The sequence below is a fragment of the Moschus berezovskii genome, chromosome 9, assembly GCF_049115385.1.
Source record: "Moschus berezovskii isolate FMDL1 chromosome 9, NW_MosBer_1.0, whole genome shotgun sequence".
In the NCBI taxonomy this organism is placed as follows: domain Eukaryota; kingdom Metazoa; phylum Chordata; class Mammalia; order Artiodactyla; family Moschidae; genus Moschus; species Moschus berezovskii.
The window spans coordinates 27,471,246-27,491,554 of NC_142468.1; the positions used below are offsets into that span (position 1 = coordinate 27,471,246).

A 20,309-nucleotide genomic window follows, 5' to 3' on the forward strand; every position below is an offset into this window, starting at 1 on the left:
GTCATTATTATAGGAGAGATTATTCACCCAGACTCTCATGCCTCTCCTGTAAAGATACACACATTGAGAACGTCACTCACTGCATTCCTGTAATAAATCATTCATAACTTTTATCTACCATTTTTAAATGCCTCTAAAAATACCTGGTGGTTATCAGTCGACTTCACCTCTCACACATGCTGAAAACAACAAACATTAGTCAGCTTTTACCAACTTTCTCTGAACGTTCTGGAAAAATGGAACCGTTTTGAAGAATTATAATCACCAATGATGAAAGTAGATGAAGGAAGTAAGTAATCCCTTGAAGAGGCACATTTACAGTGACCTCTGATTGTTAGAGTATAAAATCACACACTAAAACCACTAAGTGGTTGTAAATTAATCTCTCATATTATTTCAAACTTTACCATTTCCTAAGGGGAAATCATTTTGAGTTTTATTTTTTCTAACATACTACTTCAAGCTCCGAATAAGTACACCCCCTCGCAAGACAGAGGCATACACAAATGGTCAGAAAAATCTTGTATCTCCCATGGGACTAATTAAAAAGGATTCTGATTTCTATAAGGAATGAATGAGATCTTTGTTAACCTACTTTAACAGGACTTTTAAATGACCCTGGATTTATCTTGCCCTACTTTTCAAAATGTAACTGACCCAGAATAAAGTAAGCTTATCCCCAAACTCCTGGCAAAAACAGAACCAAAGTTCCCAGAAGACGAAACAGTATATACCACTAAGGGGCGGCGGTGGAGGGGGGGAAAGGGACCTTTCCCTGAAAAACACTGTTCACTGCAAACACTACTTCTTACAGAGCTATTGTGTTTTCCATTTAATTGAAATATTTTTAAGATTATGAAGCTTTACAATACGAAGGTTAATAATCCTCCAAAAAAGAAAAAAAAATAGCAAAAGACCTCAGCTATTATGATTTCAGGAATTTTTTGGAAGATTTTTCGTTGGAACAGTACATCAATGATAGCTGATGAAAGACTATAACTTAATTAATTTCTCTGGGTGTAATAATCATCTAATTGGCAAAAAAAAAAGAAAGCCAGAGATGATTTGCTTTTATTCATAATAATGAAGCAGTCTGCCTTGGTTAGAGGAGCAAAAATACTGTCTGTACATTTCTTACCCTTCATTCATCAATTCCATCAAAATCCCACAGTGGGGACCTGAGTGCAAAAGGGCAGAAATTCTATTCAAAAGCATTTTATTAAATCTACTCCTCTTTCTCAGACTTCACACGGCTTCATTCACTCACTGTCATAGGCTGAATAGAATTTCTCTCAGAAACACAATACTAAAACACTATTGAGCCCTTAAACATCACATACACACCTTACTGCCTTGTTTCTAAAGAAATCTATATTTCTATTCTAATTTTCCTGAACACAGAACTATTCTTCAAATTCAGGGCACCTTATATATATATTTTTCCTTCTAAATTAAATTTTTACTTTATACTGGAATATAGTTGATTTACAGCAATGCTTCAGTTTCAGGTGTACAGCGAAGTGATTCAGTTAAACATACATCTATCCTTTTTCAGCTTCTTTTTGCATATAGGTTATTACAGAATATTGAGTTCCCTGTGCTATACAGTAGGTCTTTGTTGATTATCTTTTTTATATATAGTCAGTCAGTCAGTCAGTTCAGTCGCTCAGTCGTGTCCGACTCTCCGCGACCCCATGAATCACAGCACGCCAGGCCTCCCTGTCCATCACCAACTCCCGGAGTTCACTCAAACTCATGTCCACAGAGTCGGTGATGCCATCCAGCCATTTCATTCTCTGTCGTCCCCATCTCCTCCCATCCCCAATCCCTCCTAGCATCAGATGAGTATATATTAACCCCAAACTCCTTATTTATACTTTTATATTGGAATGGCCACTCATTTTTTCATTACACAGTTGTTTATTAAAAGCCTAAAACATGTCAGAAATTTCACTGGCAATAAAGATACAAGATTTCCTATGCAGGGTACCTAACACACCCTTAGAGGAACTCAGATGGCTGATTAGAACAAGTGATGTCCAAAGACAAAAGGAAACTCCAGGAAAAGAAACAATTAAAGAGGATTCAGCAGGAAAAACTCCAGTAAAGTTCTTATTTGTATTATTTGTTGGTGTCACTTTCACCTCACCTGACATCAATAGGCAAAAGCGCAACTTGGCTACACATCTCTGGAAGGTGCTCAGTCTATTTATCTTTGCAGCCTTAACATCCTACCGATGGTTGGCATCTAGTATTTACTGAACAACTGAATAAAATTCAACATTACATCACATAATTATGCTTGTAATCTACCTCAATGAACATAAATATTTTCTAATATTAAAAGTTATACTTAAATTGAAAGCCACCCTTCAGATGGATACTCAGTAAATCATGAATAAATTAGAGTAATAACTATAGAGACTCACATTTCACTGCTCAGTCCACAAAGCAATGTCTACTCAGAAGGCACAAAGGGCTTTTCAATCTTTTAAAATATGTCATCTGGGAGATAACAGCACTAAATAAAACATATGAGCACTGTTTGAAACAACACAATAAGTTGGCTAAATGTGGTTTTATGCAGATGATTAACCATCCACTAGCATTTTAGCAGGACTGCATGAAAGTTAATTCCTCATATGTGAAAAGGTAATAGAAAACACACTCCTTTCTAGTCCTTTGTCTAATGGATGATGATATTCTGTATTTGAATACCTTTGTTCTAATGAGGTACCATGGGCCCACCTCATTTTTCAAAACAAAATAATGTGCTCCAGGTACATAAGGTAATAGAATACACACTCCTTTCTAGTCCTTTGTCTAATGGATTATGATATTCTGTATTTGAATACCGTTGTTCTAATACCTCATGATACCCATGAGGTATCATTGGCCTACCTCATTTTTCAAAACAAAATAATGTGCTCCAGGTACATAAATTTCTTGTGTCCTTTTATGGCCCCCAAATTATCATATTTATGTGTTAAAAAGATAACTTAAATATGAAATATATTAATTGTCCAAAATAATTCAAAATTGTCACAGCTGCCACTTAAAATATCACAAGATGAGTCAGCCTAGTCAGTCAATTTCACTTTTTTTTTTGACGTATAGTTGATTTAAAATATTGTATTAAATTCCAGGTGTCAGTTTCACTCACTATTAATTTGACTTTCAAATGAGTCCTCTACCTGTGTTGTGTTTTTAAGCTTTCCATGACATAGGAAGTTCTCAAGAGTTTCTTTGAAAAGAGGATCTTTTATCTACAACAATTTAAACACACTGATATAAAATAGTATTTAATGGTCTTATTATTTGATGCTATTATAATAGTGAGAACACACTAAATCAAAAGAGAGGTCTTTGGACATTTTAGTTGCTACTGCTTTATTTCAAGCAGCTCAGCTTCTAACTTTGGCTCTTCTCCATCTTATTATCCATAGTCAATATTTGCAGAGTCATATTATATTATATATTATAATTGCAGAGTCCACCTAACCGTTTCTTATCTGTCCCATTCTTTCCTACTCACCACTGTCACTCAAATCCAAGCCAATATTACCCAACATCCAGATATTTGCAACACTTTTATTTTTTACTTAATTTTTATTAGACTACAGTTGTTTTACAGTGTTGTGTTACTTTCCTGCTGAACAGCAAAATGAATCGTCATACCCCTACACTTATCCACTCTTTGTTAGATTTCCTTCCCACTTAGTTAACCACAGAGTACTGAGAAGAACTCTGTAGTCAGTTTCTCCAACTTCACTTTCTCATCCCTCTCAAGTCTTCCCATACCTCAAAGTCAGATTAGTCTCCTAAGGCACAATTCTGACCATGGACCCTGTCCTCTCTTTCTCAAGACCCGTAGCTACCAGCTACCTAAAAGCATAATCCTTAAACTTCTTGAGCTTGAATTCAACTCAATCCAGAATCTTCATCTCAGAAATGCTACTGAAGGGATTCCTCCTTTGGTCTCAAAATTAAGCAGAATAGCAAAGAAAATCCCATACAACTTGAAAACTCGGTGGTATTATTCAACTTTACCCCTTACTGCTTCTATAATCATATCTGCCCAATACATTAAAGAATTATCCTCTGAACATAACTTTCCCACCTGACGAGCTTAGCAGAGGTGTTATTTCAGACCAAAAAAAAAAAAGTAGTTACTATTCTCTTAGGATAAAAGGGAAGGAAGAACCTATTATTTTGCCAAGTAAGAAATCCAATGGAAAGGTGTAAAGAAATTCTACAATGGAAACCTTGGTTAAGCAAATAGCAGCCATTTATTTCTCATTTTAAATAGCTTGAACTTTCATATATATAATTTATTTCAAATGTGCACCATCCATAGTAGCACAAAATGCCCTAAATTCCATTTTTTACATTAATCAAATTCATAAATTCTCACATTCACAAATTCCATTTCCTTTTCCTCCCCAAATCCAACCATTTCAATGCTGTTATCCTCATTACACTAAGAGAAAACAAATCTCTCTCTACAAAAAGGACCCTTAAAAATCCCTCCATAAAGACATTTTCTCAAAGATCACACACATGATGAACAAAGAGAAAGCCAAAGTTGCTTGTTTATTGTCCTGCTCTATGAATTTCAGCAAGGCACTGCCTGACTCCTTAGGTCTGATGCCCTGTTGGCCCTGCACACATAAGATACCTGTTTTCATAGCATATCAACAATGATTCACCACATTTCAATGCAGACATTTTAATCTTTCCTTGAGCATATTATTAGCAGGCAAGGTGTAGCAGTAATTGTCTCATCTTATGTAAGTTTTTGGTTAAAATAAAACAGGCATTGTTAAATAGGCCTCTTTCTTCCTTTTAAAAAGGCTCTGGAATGAGGAGGAAAAAACTTTCTTATGAGCAGTCATTCTGAGCCTCTCATTTTACATAAAATCTCTTTTTCCTGTTACTCCAAGGATCATTAAGCACGTGTGAATTTTGTGAAATACAAGTCGGCTTACAAAGTGGACAGAGCTGAATGCTTTTAAGACTACTGCCAACAGCCTGCAGTTTGGAAGTAACTAATGTTCATACTGTTATCTATCAATTTTTGGTCTACATAGCTAACAATCCTGCAATGAAACCAAAGTTGCAGTCAGAAGTACATACAAGTTCTTTCCTTCCTTCTTCTCTTCCTCCTTGCTTTCTTTCTCTCTTTCAACAAGAAGGAATTCAGGCCAGAAGAATCATTGTAAATCTGCTAATAACAATATAGAACTTAACTTTGGGAAACCCATTCATTTCACAGTTAAGCCTTCATTCTACAGTCATGGGAACTCCTCGGTTGAGGGCACGTAGCTAATGTGAGCAGCTCTTGTTCCATGTAAAGCCAACTACATTATAGTATTGGCTTTCCACCTCTCCCCTTATAGAGCAATATACCCAGCTCCAAATTCCTCTGAAGAGACCATGAAGGCAAATCATTCACACTGGCAGTACATGTATATCACATTTCCACTGCCAAACAGCCCACACTCATCTCCTATTGTACAGCAAACTGTAATAACCAAATATTATTAAAAACATGCTATAGGAAACACTCATTTACCAGTAATTTGTTAATTATTTTGAGCTATTTGTGAACCTAAGATTAATATTACTTAAAAATGCCCATCCATATTCAGGATGTGAAAGATGGCTGTAAAAATTTTTAAAACAAAAGTTTGCTACGGGTTGACTAAAATAAAGCTAAGATTTATGTGCACTTTCCAAAGAAAGTTGTTAGGGAAATTCCCTCTTTCAGATTGTTCTCTGAACTGTGTCAGAATGGGTGTGGTGCAGTGGAAAGAGAGCTATCCTCCAGGTCAAAATCTAGCTCTGCTGCTCACTAGCTGTGTGACCCTGGGAGAGTAATTCCACCTTTGTGAGCCACAGCTTCCTGCCCTGTATCTTGAAGATAAAATATCTACCTTACAATGTGGGTGTGAGGATCTAATGAGATAATGTACGAAAGGGTGCTGTGTAAGCTAGAGCATGCTACTACATAAAACTCTGCAGTGGGGAAGAAAGCATTTTTAAATACAACACTTATGATATGAACACTATTATAAGTGCTAAAGCAGGTGCTATGGGAGAAAAGAGAAGCGTAAATCTTAGCCAGAGGAAGAGTGGGTCTTGTAGAGGAGGCTGAGTCTGGCTAAGTTGGGGATGGACAGGGACATAGCAGGACTGGATGAGCTGGACTCTTGTGGGAGGAGATGGCAGGGGAGCGACAACCACCTTAACAAAAGCACACGAGCAGTGGGTGGCGTGGTGAGGGTACAACTCCTCAGGGGACTGTGGGACTGGAGAACAGGGCGCTTGTAGGAGATGAGGGCACAGGGAAAGGTGCACAGCAAACAGCATGTGTGAGCAACACCAAGAAGTTTAGATTTTATTGTACGTATGATGCGAAGCCATTGAATTGCTGTTGCTGTTCAGTCACTAAGTCATGTCCGACTCTTTGTGAGCCCACAGACTGCAGCACACCAGGCTCCTCTGACCTCCACTATTTCCCGGAGTTGAATAGAAATGTCAAAACAAAACAAAACACAAGTCAATGAAAACCAGGCTTCTGGTTTACAATTTTTTCCTGTCTAGCACACAGTTTCTACTCTAGCCTTGTGCTCCTGGACAAAAATCCTTTGGAACAAAGACTTTAACTGCAATATATACACAGAAATTATGATGCAGTTACTGAGTTCCTACTCTGTATCTGGCAGGCACTGTGCTAAGCCTGCATAATGTTCATCCTCAAATAGAGGCAAGAAAGGCATTATCACCCATATTCTAAATACGAGGAAACTGAGATTCAAAAAAGATAGTCTCTTATCTAAGCTCAAAGAACTGGTAAGTGTCAGAGCCAGCATTTGAAATTAGGTTTACCTTTAGAAGTCCGCACCTTGTGACTGCTTTCAGCCAATTCCACCACCACTGCCACACCTGGTAACAAGTCTGATCTTTTCCTATGACTTTGTATGTTTGATTGGTTGTTTTTGAAGTTTTATTGACTTCCAACACTATATTAGCTCCTGTTACATAACATAGTGATTAAATATTTCTATAAGTTTCAAAAGGACCACAAATTAAGTCTAGTTACAGTCAAGATAAATAAGTATCAGAGGTATAAAGTACATGATAAACTAACACTATTCTGTGGTACATATGAAAATTGTTAACAGAGTAAATTCTAAGTGTTCTCATCAAATAGAACTAAATTTCTATTTCTTTGATTTTGCATCTATATGAGATGATGGATGTTCACTAACCTGTGATATTCATTTCATGATATATGTAAGTCAAATCATTAGGCTGTACACCCTCAACTCATACAGGGCTGTACATCAATTATATCTCAATAAAACCAGAAGGAAAAATAAATAAATAAATATCAGGATCAATTGATTCAGGAAAAAGAAAGAAACTGGATTTACCTGACCATTTATTGATGCACTGTCTTCCTGACATGTTTTAGGTCACATGAGTTATTGTTATTCACATGCAACCAAAACATCAGAAACAAACAAGAACATTGGGTTTTTTCAGATAAATGAAAAATTGATTCCAACTACTGATGAAGAGTATATAACACCATAAAAAAATGTACTTACTGAGGCTTTTAAAAATTCTTACTTTAAGTACTCAACATATTATGTTTCTGAATCTATACAAATTATATGGTGTTTATTTTTAAAAGCCACTGACCCCTAAAGTCAAGAAGGTAATCATTCAAAACACATTTTTAATTAAAAAGAGATATCAAAGGAAAGTCTTTCGGGGACTTTTTCATACATGATTCAAATAAATATAATGCAAAGCATACTCTATTTTATATATTTAAAAGTTGCTAAGAGAGTAAATCTTAAAAGTCCTCATCACAAGAACAAAATTCTGCAACTATGTACGATGACAGATGTTAATTAGACTTATTTTGGTGATTATTTCACAAGGTAAACAAATATTGAATTTTGTTATATTGTACACCTGAAACTGGTACATTGTTGTATGTCTATTATATTTCAATTTTTGAATAATAAATTTAAAATTTTAAAAAACAAGTGACTCAAACCTGTGGCTACAGCTTCTAAGTAACATTCTAAGAATGTTACGTAATACTGTCAATAATCTTTATACTACTTTAAAACACAGAGTTACATAAATATTTCCAAAGACTTGCTATAGCCTTATTTTTTCTACACTAGCTAACTGTACTCAGATCCAAGATTTGCAACAAAGGTAGAGTCTAGTGATTAATGAATTTTCAAAATACATAACAAAGATTGCCAAGAAGCATTAAAAAAAATACAGATAGTACTCACATAAATTCACATATAATTCATGTGACTGAAAGTTCATTCACTTTTAGTATTACTGTTATTCCTTTTTATTAGGACAAAAATAGCATATTACATTTAAAAGAAGATTTACAAAAAAATGTAAAATAAGTGGAAACAATGACAAGTGAACGATGATTAACTATTTAATTTTCATTGCAAAAAAACACATGCACTGAAGAGTAAAAAACCAAAATGCCAAATTCCTTTCAGGTATTCCTTATTTTCCTAAGCAGCTGAGATACCAATAAAGATACTGAAGTATACTTAAAGCTTCTACAAATGGAAAAATACAGACATATGTATACATTTTGGGCTTCCCTGGTGGCTCAGACGGTAAAGAATCCGCCTGCAATGAAGGAAACCAGGGTTTGATCATTGGGTCAGGAAGACCCCCTGGAGAAGGGAATGGCAATGCATTCTAGTATTCTTGCCTAGAGACTTCTATGGACAGAGAAGCTGGCAGGCTACAGTCCATGAGGTTGCAAAGAGTCAGACACGACTGAGCGACCAACACAACATGTATAGATTTTACAATAGAGACAGAAAGCCATACAATTTGTGAACAGATGACAGTGAGGTTTGCGTAGTGGCCATGGGGTTACCCCAACCAATCTTAATTACCTTGCAATGAAAAATGGAGATCATCAATGCCCAAGGAAACCTGTTGGTCTTCGGTGGGAAGCACAGGACTAGATGCCATCCTTTGACTCAGTGAGATTATATCATGTCCATCTCAGTTAAAGAAGCGAACTAAAAATAGAAGGGATAAATGCTCATTAGTACTCTGCAGCTCTGCATTTCCAGTAAACATGCACTGCCAGAAAGCAGCAACCAGAAATCACCCTCAAAAGAATCACAGCTTTCTAGTGAGTGTTTGCTTACTCAGTTCATGAGGAACAAAGTGACTACGCCTTCTTTTCTGAATCATAATCCAGACTTTGCCCTATGACCTATTCAGGCCCTTCAGAGTTGCAGGCAGAACTCCACAGTGTGGATTCTGTACTAGCAGTGAAAAGGAAAGCTACACAATTATATTCCTTAAGTTGTCCAGAGGATGTAAAGCTGACACAAACTGATATCTTAGGTCCTTGTATTATATTATTAGCCTCCACCTACAGGGATTTTCTTTAATAGTTTTTATTTAACTTACTTCCTTTTCTGCTCCATGATGGTTGTCATTTACTGGAAACAATAACAATAGGGTCTGTGTAGTTTGCAAAGTGAAACTAAAAATACTGTATGCAAAAGAATGTTTTCATGGGTTATCTATTATATCGAATTATTTTCCCAAGTCCTTTTTTTTCTCCAGTATTCTTGGGTTTCTCTTGTAGCTCAACTGGTAAAGAATATGCCTGTAGTGCAGGAGACCTGGGTTCGATCCCTGGGTTGGGAAGATCCCTTGGAGAAGGGAAAGGCTACCCACTCCAGTATTCTGGCCTGGAGAATTCCACGGACTGTATAGTCTATGGGGTCGCAAAGAGTCGGACATGACTAAGCGACTTTCACTCTCAATTGCTCTCACATTTCTTAAGCTACCCCCACTTTGACCCTTAAGAAATCCTTCCAGTAAGAGTAATGCTTACCATCAACTTTTTTAAAGTACTGCTTCGTGTATGTGTATGCTACTATTACTACCCTGGGGGCTGAGAATAAATCATTTAACTCTCCCATTCAGATGATGACTTTCTTATCAAAATAAACCTAACCAAATATACAAGAACACAAAATGTATCAGGGATGGAAAGGGGAATGGGTAAGTGTACAGATACGTGATCAACAAAGTACAGAAAACCAATAACGGCAGAATCTCTGTGTTTAATACATGAGTACTCACTCACTGTTAAATATTTCAACATTGCTGTAAATTAGAAATTCTTCAAAATAAAATGTTGAGGAGGGGAACTAAAAAATAAATAAACCTGAGGCCAAGAGCTGGATACAATCAATCATATCTAATAGACCACTTTTTCAAAATGACAAGAACAAAAATCATTAAATATCTAACAGTAGAGCCAGACTTCAAAAATCTTTCAATCCTACCTTCCTATTCTGTTTATCATCTAAAACTCCTTTATCATCTCTCCCATGGAGCACTGTTGTTAAAGATTTTTACCTACCAAATAAACTATGCTTATTAATTAATAATTAATTTGTTTTATCCTCAGAAGTAAGATGAATCAGAATCTCCCTGAGGTAACATTGTTCCTATGCTAAGTTGATACAATTCTGATTGAAATAAAAAGCTCCTTGTTAGTTCTGGCCAGTCTGTGCAGCCTGATGATTGATAAAGGTACAAATGTCCTCAGGTTTTGATGTACTGAAGACCACCATTGCCTCTTTCCATACCGAGAGCTCCTGAACCCAAAGTGAAAAGAAAATATTTCTTCATGATGACAGCAGAAAACCTGAATTTCAGAATCAATTTCCTAATGGGACCTGCTATTCCATGCCAGGGCTATTAAATAAAAGGACGATAGCAATAGTAGCAAACACTTATACAGCACTTACTATATAGAGATACTGTTCTAAGCACAACTGTATGAGTTAGGTACTGTAATTACCCCATATTTGAAATGACAAAACTGAGATGCACAAATGTCATAAACATACCTTCCCAACCCAGGGATCGAACCCAGGGCTCCCACACTGCATGTGGATTCTTTACCAGCTGAGCTACCAGGGAAGCCTTGTCTGTGGACATACAGTACTGAGTGATGAAGTTGAGATTTGAATCCATGTGGTTTTGGTTTCAGAGTTCATGCTCTTAGCTAAAACAGCTGGTACCTCAGAGAGCTAGCTTTGTTGTTGTTCAATCGCTAAGTCGTGTCCAACTGTTTGTGACACCGTGGACTGCAGCACACCAGGCTTCCCTGTCCTTCACTATCTCCCAGAGCTTGCTTAGATTCATGACGACTGAGTCGGTGATGCTATCTAACCATCTCATCCTCTGCTTCTCTCTTCTTTTGCTTTCAATCTTTCCCAGCATCAGGGTCTTTTCTAATGAGACTCTGCTACTGCTACTGCTGCTAAGTCACTTCAGTCGTGTCCGACTCTGTGTGACCCCTCAGACGGAAGCCCACCAGGCTCCCCCGTCCCTGGGATTCTCCAGGCAAGAACACTGGAGTGGGTTGCCATTTCCTTCTCCAATGTGTGAAAGTGAAGTCGCTCGGTCGTGTCCGACCCTTAGCGACCCCACAGACTGCAGCCTACCAGGCTCCTCCATCCATGGGATTTTCTAGGCAAGAGTACTGGAGTGGCTTGCCATTGCCTTCTCCTTCTACTTGCCCTACACAACTCTTTATTTATTATTATTATTATTATTAATGTGTATCCTACATTGTCAGGCGGATTCTTCACCACCGAGCCACCAGGGAATCCCCCATACAGCTCTTCAAATGCAACATAATTGTTGTTGCTGTTTAGTCACTAAGTCATGTCTGACTCTCCTGAGACCCCATGGACTACAGCCTGTCAGGCTCCTCTGTCCATGGGATTCTCCAGGCAAGAATAGGGGAGTGGCTTGCCATTTCATTCTCCAGGGGATCTTCCCAACCCAGGGATAGAACCCGTGTTCTCATACTTGGCTGGTGGACTATTTACTACTGAGCCACCAGGAAGTCTGCAACATAATTAAGCAAGTGTAAAATCTGGGCAGAAAATATGCAGCTCAACAATACTTTCTGCTCAACTCAAACAGATATCACCATTTTCACGAACATGTTACCTATCCCACCACTATAAGCACAGGATTCAGTTCAGTTGCTCAGTCGTGTCCGACTCTTTGTGACCCCATGAATCACAGCACGCCAGGCCTCCCTGTCCATCACCAACTCCCGGAGTTCACTCAAACTCATGTCCATCAAGTCGGTGATGCCATCCAGCCATCTCATTCTCTGTCGTCCCCGTCTCCACCCACCCCCAATCCCTCCCAGCATCAGACTCTTTTCCAGTGAGTCAACTCGTCGCATGAGATGGCCAAAGTACTGGAGTTTCAGCTTTAGCATCAGTCCTTCCAATGAACACCCAGGATTGATCTCCTTTAGAATGGACTGGTTGGATCGCCTTGCAGTCCAAGGGACTCTCAAGAGTCTACATTTCATTAATTCCTTCTTTCACTTACTCAGCTAGCATTTATATATGCTATGCACTGCTCTTAAGGAATTCAATCTTTTGAGAATGACAAATGAACACATATTGAAAGAAATCTTCTAAGAAATATATGTAGAAGGTGCTATGGAAGCAAAGGAGAGGGCACGTCCCATCATGTGAATCTGGAGACAGATGTGATACCAGCAGTGTACTTACGATAAAACAGCACCTCACTCCAAATAGTCCTGTAAGCATTATTAGGATAATATAGGGGTATTAATAAGAATGTCTCTAAAAGCTACTCATTGCCATTCAATATTAAATAAATATGAAATATCAAATGTAGGAGAAAAAACAGAACCACAGACAGCAAATTGATAACCAGAGAATCAAGAAAATGTTCCTGTGCTAGACTGGCATGTAGGGTCCACTGTTTTCTATCTTAAAGTCGTAGGAAAAAATAGTATTTGTAAAAAGAAAGTATAGACCTTAAAAATAACTATTTGTCTCAGACATTTCTGTTTTTAACAGTGAAAATTTATTAATGAACAAGTCAGTAAAATGTAATAATTTTTATGAATTTTTCTAGAGTTTCTAAAAAATGTAAATAAAAAGTAAAACCAGGGAACTTCCTGGTGGTTCAGTGGTTAAGACTCCATGCTCTCACTGCCAAGGGCCTGGGTTGGAGTACAAGGGCCTGTGGTTGGGGAACTATGATCCCACAAGCTGGGGTGCAGCCAAAAAAATTTTAGAAAAAAGTAAAACCAAGCTATGAAAATGGAATCAATTACAAGTGTTAGATTACAGATCCAAATATCTTTTCAGTACAATTATTTATCAAAACATGCTACAGAGGTCAGGAGAACCTGACTGAAGACAAGGTGTGAAGACAATTCCAACGTAATTGTTTTGGGTGAGAAACAGTTAATATCTCCAGAGAGGAATATACTTACTAAATGGGACTCATGAAAAACTGGAACAGAATAGAGAAGAAAAGCTTTGAGAGATGTCTCCGATCCAAATTGAGAAGCTAGACAGAGTATGAGAAAGGGAAAGCAGAAAGAGGAATGAGGCTGGGCCAGGTATTCAATGAGTCATAAGTGTCTATCAGTCAAAATCCTGAGGGCCATCCTGTCATTTGCCTTCTGACTTGCCCGTGCGGAGCACAAAGGCTGCCTTCATAGGTGAGATTACAAGACAAATGCGGTCTCTCTCCATGCAGTCCTCATGGCCTTACTTTTCCTTTTCAAATAAAGGTTACAATTATGTAGCATCAGGGTTCAGAAGGAAAATAATGAATCATTTTCAGGGACACACAAGAGATTAGGTAAAGAATTCATGTAGTGGCATTAAAGACTCAAAGATTAAGTAGAAACACGCGAAACTGTATTTTTTAAATCCATGTAAATTAATGCATGTGCTTTTATAAATAGCATAAAATATTTTGAAATGACTGTGGTTTGCTTATGCAATGTATCTTAATATGCATCCGGTATCTCTAAAACCTCAAAACACTAGAGCATTTCCTTTTTTAAGAGAAATCTTGGCATTTACTTTGGATTATTATGATTAGAATTTTTACAACTCAAAAGTGAAATCTGAATAGAAATCATTTCTAATTGATGGAATTATTAGTGATTTTTATTAAATATTTTCTTCCTTTCACTTATCTGCATTTTAAAATTTTCTAATGATGAATGCCTATTTCTGCTGCAGTAAGAAAAACACTTTTATTTTGATGAAATGACAAGTGAGGAATAAGGTATTACTTAGTTCAGGGTCAGTTCTCCAATTCATTTGCTATGAAAACTGTATATCTATAGCTTCATAATGAGAAAAATACTCTCTTGACACAAATGAAATATTAGAAAAACTCTTGAGTTTGTCAGAAATTTGTAGAAAGGATTGCTAAAAGTCATTTTGGTAGCTCAAGAGGCTTCATTTTCATTATTACATAGTTTGCTAATGAGCCCTGCTGTTCTAACAACACTGAAAAAAGCACTGTCAATGGGGAGAAAGGGACTTCTATGTCATCTTCAAAATTTGATCGGAAAGTGTACGTACCATAGCAGCACATGTTAAGTACATGTAGGTAGTTTTTAACAGAGTGGTTTAGATGTCAACATTTTCCCTGGGGTACCTCCCTGTTCTTTTTTCTGTTCTTTCAGCTGCACCATGTTATTTATGGTCCAGCTAGGAATTGTAAAGGATCTGCCTTTTGTCAGTTAAGATATTGAGCTTGTCCTAGCAACTGACAATTATTAACTCCAGTCTGCCTACAAGCTCACAGAAGAAAAGTTGATGACATATTTGCAATAAGTTTCTTCATCTTTTTCCCATTAACTTTTCCTAATTGTTATTACTTATCTTTTCATCTTTATTTGACCAGAAGCAATTGATGTAAATTACCAGATCCATTGATTTTTAAGGTCCACTCTCCCCTCTGCTTTCAGATACTATTTTTCTAATGACCAGCACAAAATGCGAGAATAATCAATCTTAATTATCCACCACACTTTTGGAAAACAAACATGTAGCAGTTCTCTGGATATGATATTGCTGCTGCTGCTGCTGCTAAGTCACTTCAGTCGTGTCCGACTCTGTGTGACCCCTTAGACGGAAGCCCAGCAGGCTCCCCCGTCCCTGGGATTCTCCAGGCAAGAACACTGGAGTGGGTGGCCATTTCCTTCTCCAATGTGTGAAAGTGAAAAGTGAAAGTGAAGTCGCTCAGTCATGTCCAACCCTTAGCGACCCCACGGACTGCAGCCTACCAGGCTCCTCCATCCATGGGATTTTCTAGGCAATAGTACTGGAGTGAAAGCAGTGTCACTCACCAGCCAATACCAAGTGTGCTGCTAAACCACCCACTTCCACCAGGATAACAGCACTCTGAGCGAATGCAGCCACTTTCCTAAGAAACTTCTGTTGGCCTTATGAAAGTTGCTCAGTCATGTCCGACTCTTTGCGACCCCATGGACTATACAGTCCATGGAATTCTCCAGGCCAGAATACTAGAGTGGGTAGCTTTTCCCTTCTCCAGGGGATCTTTCCATCCTAGGGATCAGACCCACATTCACACACTGCAGGCTGATTCTTTACCAGCTGAGTCACCAGGGAAGCCCCAACCAAGTCCCAAATGCTCTGAACTGCAGTGTCCACTGCTACAGAAAGGGAATAATACACATTTTACCTATTGGATTTCAGTGAAGCACATGAAACTAAAAACTACAGTAGTAACTAACATCTACTAAGTGCTTACTATGGTAGATGTACTACAGTATTTAAACAGTATTTACTACAATTCAGGAAGTGACTTTATCCAGATTAGCCCATTTCTTAATTGGCAGTAAAAATTAAAAGCTAATGACAATATAAAAATGAAGAGTAAAAAAACTTCAGGATAAAAACCTCCAATGCTATAAAACCTGATGTGTGAAATCAGCACAGATCTAGGAAGCATGCATTCAGAAAGTAATTGTTTTTCATTTTTATCGGCCTATTTTAACCTAGAAATTCTGCCCTAGTACTCCACAATCCAGTTTTTAAAGCTCCTTATCCCCCCAGCAAAAGTTCCCTGCCTTTGTTACTACCATAACATGTCTCCCAAAAAACCTGGAGAGATCTTTAAGTTTTAAGTACTGGCAGTGGTTTGGGGTTTTTTCATATATATATATATATATATATACATACATATTCATTCTTTTTGCCATCACCTCTGCCCCCGATCCCATTGTGCTGTGCTTAGTCGCTCAGTCATGTTTTAGAATTCTTTGCAACCCCATGGACTGTAGTCCACCAGGCTCCTCTGTCCATTGGGATTCTCCAGGCAAGAATACTGGAGTGGGTTGCCATTTCCTCTTACAGGGGATATTTCCAACCAAGGGATCGAACCCAAGTTTCCCACACTGCAGACTGATTCTTTACCATCTGAGCCACCAGGGAAGCCCGACCCCATTACTTTGTTCCTAAATTGCTGCCAAAGATTCCTGGCTTTTGTATTAACTCTAGCTTCTCCACCTGTATATTTGAAGCATCCTGCTGATGCTAAAGCTGAAACTGCAATACTTTGGCCACCTCATGCGACGAGTTGACTCACTGGAAAAGACTCTGATGCTGGGAAAGGTTGAGGGCGGGAGGAGAAGGGGACGACAGAGAATGAGATGGCTGGATGGCATCACCGACTCTGTGGACATGAGTTTGAGTGAACTCCCGGAGTTGGTGATGGACAGGGAGGCCTGGCGTGCTGTGATTCATGGGGTCGCGGAGAGTCGGACACGACTGAGCGACTGAACTGAACTGAACTGAAAGAAGTCTAGGATTGGTAATGAGATACTGCAGAAGTTGAAGATGAAAACACAGGCCTGAAAATGAATGGAACTGAGTGTGTTGAACATCAAGACTGGTAGCAAGATTTCAGACAAGTATACCCAGCAACAGCAGGGCTCCAAGCCCTCACCAACCCCACCTACTTCAGGAGCAGTGGTAAATGGACCTGCTCCCCAAACCACTTGCTCTACCCACAGGTGGGATTTCAGAGGATCCTTTTCTGGAGAAAGTAAAGCCCTTAGAAAAGACCTCTAGAGACTGATATTTTGGGTTCCTCAATAGGAAAGTCAGTTCCATCACCCTAGTATGATTCTCCACTAACTGGCTTTTCTTTCTTCATTCCTGAATGATTGTATTGTCAAAGATTACCAGACATTTAAGGAGAGCCTCCGTGAATGAAAGAGAGAGACCAAAACAAACACAAAAGAGGAACCTGGAAGAACGAGCAAGTGTAGGAAAGAAAAAATGAAAATGGTAATTGAATTTTTTTAGAAATGACACCATAAAATGAACTTTATTTTAAAGCTTATAAAAGCTATCAATATCGGTTACAAACAGAATCAACATTTCTTCCATTTTTCTCCTTCACATGAAATGCACTACATAACAAGAGATGTATTTTAAAGTTCTGTTCTGCATACTAATACATTTCACTAGCTCTTTCTTTAACCATTGATTTTTAACAATATCAAAGCAAAAGCATATTCTGTTAGACAAAACTAATTTTGGAAAGCCCTTGTGAAATTAGACTTAGTCCTGCTTATAACACTCACACCTACACATACGCTGAAATGGAAAGCAAAATGCAAGAAAACTACTTTGGCAGGAATGAATGCATAAAGATTTTAATCGAAGTCCTCTGAACAAGCACTACCGTTTGTTCTATTTCCTCCAAAAGAGAAAAATCAATTCCATTGTCAGTGAAAGAAATGGCAATACCACACAGAAACTCAGAATGAATTCATAATTCCATAGGAATCTGAAAATTACCACGGCAATTTTCCTTTTTAGGATCAAAAGACCTCAGAGTTAGTAAGAGTGAAATGCGCAGCCATAGCAGAGTTCCGAGTAGAGAAGAGAAACAACTGGACTTAAACGATCATTTGGATTGATGTGTGGAAACAAAACATGGGACAAGGAATGAAGCAGGGAGACTAATGAGAAGATTATCAGAATGGGCGGGCAGAGGAAGGCAAAGATTGATAATAAAGGAAAGCACAAGCGTGGTAAAATGTTAAAGGTGGAATCTAGGAATTAAGAATTTGGCTATTTATATAAAACTCTCAAATTTTTGGATATTTTATAATTTTCATATTAAAATGCTGGGAGGAAAAGGTTATTACAGTAATCCAGATGATGATGGCTAAGACTAGGGCTGTATGAATAGAAGGAGTAAGTGGTCAGGTTCCAAGTAAATGTGGAAGATGGTGCCAACAAGGTTTTCTGATTGATTTGGTGTCACATGTGAGAGAAAGAGAAGAATAAAAATTGACTCCTAAGTTTTTGACCTAGGCAACAGAAAGGATGGAGAGGCCATGGGTTGAGCCAGACAGAAAAGGCTGCGGATGGAGCAGGTTTGAGGGCAAAGCAAAATTTCCAGGTTTGAAATATCAGATGTACATCAGACATCGGTTCTGAATCCAGGTGACTGTGCATACTCCCTTTTTTTTTAAAGTAAATGTTTCATGTCCCAGGGGAAACTCAGTCAACAGGATCAACTCAGACCAGGAAGATGGAGTTTGGCAAGACAATAAGACAGGTACAGTGTACTATGAAAAAAAATTTAAGTGGTGTATTTTAAAAGATCAATAAAAGGGTTAGAAAATTAAATAAGGACATCTCCGATAAACAAATGGAAGAAAAATAGAAGGAAAAAAAATGGAAAATTTAAAGGGCCAATATCCAAATATCCAGTGGCTCTAATATCCAAATAAGAAAACAGAGGAAGCAAATTATCAAAGAAGTAATGCAAGATTTTCTAGAGCTAAAGAAGTATTATAAAAGCACAATGAGTGGCCAACAAAATAATTTTTTAAGATTCTCAGCAAAACACATGGTTGCAAAATTTCAGAATAGTAAGAGTAAAGAAATTCCCAGAGTATAAAAACGAGACCATACACCGAGGAAAAAGAATTGGAAGAGCATCAGACTCTGTATAAGTCATACTGGACAACAGAAGTCAGTGAGAAACATCTTAAAAATTCTGAGAAAATCTAAATGTAAGAGCTTAAACTATAAAACTTGTAGGAAAAAAAACACACAGGGCAGGGGCTTCCCTTGGGACTCAGCAGTAAAGAATCCGGCTGCCAATGCAGGAGACAAGGGTTTGATCCCTGATCTGGGAAGAGCCCACATGCTGCGGAGCAACTAAACCCATACACCACAACTACTGCGCCTGTGTTCTAGAGCCCAGGGAATCGCAACTACTGAGCCCACGTGTCTCAACTACTGAAGACCACACATCCTAGAGCCTGAGCTCCTCAACAGAAGCCGCCGCAGTGAGAAGCCTGTGCACCACAACTGGAGAACAGCTCCTGCTTGCTGCAACTAGAGAAAAGCCTGTGGAGCAGCAAAGACCCAGAACAGTCATAAGGACACACATAAATAAAATTATAAAAAAAAAAACATTGAGCAAAAGCTTAATGACATTGGATTTCACAATGATTCCTTGGATATGACTCCAAAAGCACAACCAAAAGAAAAAATAAATTCAACTACAATATAATTTAAAATTTCTGTTCCTCAAAGGACACAATTAACAGAGTAAAAAGGCAACCCATGGAATGGGAGAAAATATTTGCAAATTATATACCTGATAAGAAATTCACATCCATAATATATAAAGAACTCCCCCAACTCAACAACAACAAAGTGAACAACCCAATTAAAATGGGCAGCAGTCTTGAGCACAACATCATTAATCATAAGGGAAGTATAAACCGAAACTACAATGAGATACCACCTCAAATCCATTAGGATGGCTACTATCAAAAAGAAAAAAAAAGAAAAAATAGCAACTGTTAGCAAGAATGTGGAGAAATTGGAACCCTTGGCAGGAATGTAAAAACAGTGCAGCTGCTATGGAAAACAATATGGCACTTCCTTAAAAAATTAAAAATAGAATTACCAGGTGATGATCCAGCAATTCCACTTCTCAGTACATACACTAAAGAATTGAAAGCACAATCTCAAAAGAGATTTTTTTTTTTTTACACTCACACTCACAGCAGCATTATTCACAATAGGTAAAAGGTAGAAGAAACACAAGTGTTCATACATGGGTGAATGGATAAACAAAATGTGGCCTGTATATACAACAGACTATTATTCAACTTTAAGAAAGAAATTCTGACACATACTACAACATCACAGCAAACTTGAGAACATCATGTTAAGTGTAATAAGCCAGTAACAAAAAGACAAATACTGTATAATTCCACTTTATGAAGTCTCTACAGTACTCATATTCATAGATACATAAATAGAATACTGGTTGCCAGAGGTTGGGGGAGGGGGATGGAGATGTTAATTGTTTTAATTAACTTTTAATTA

The 20,309-nt window shown here is 37.9% G+C and overlaps 1 protein-coding gene across 6 annotated transcripts in view; it reads right to left on the reverse strand.

Moving 5' to 3' along the window:
* The window catches only part of SYNE2 (spectrin repeat containing nuclear envelope protein 2), a 330,412-nt gene that overhangs the window by 267,302 nt on the left and 42,801 nt on the right, over nt 1-20,309 (reverse strand). For all 6 annotated transcript variants that reach the window (XM_055435962.2, XM_055435961.2, XM_055435957.2 and 3 more), the window contains exon 2: nt 8,964-9,092. In XM_055435962.2, the coding sequence (XP_055291937.2) occupies nt 8,964-9,042 (79 nt within the window). In that variant the 5' untranslated portion in view covers nt 9,043-9,092. The remainder of the gene's footprint in view (nt 1-8,963; nt 9,093-20,309) is intronic.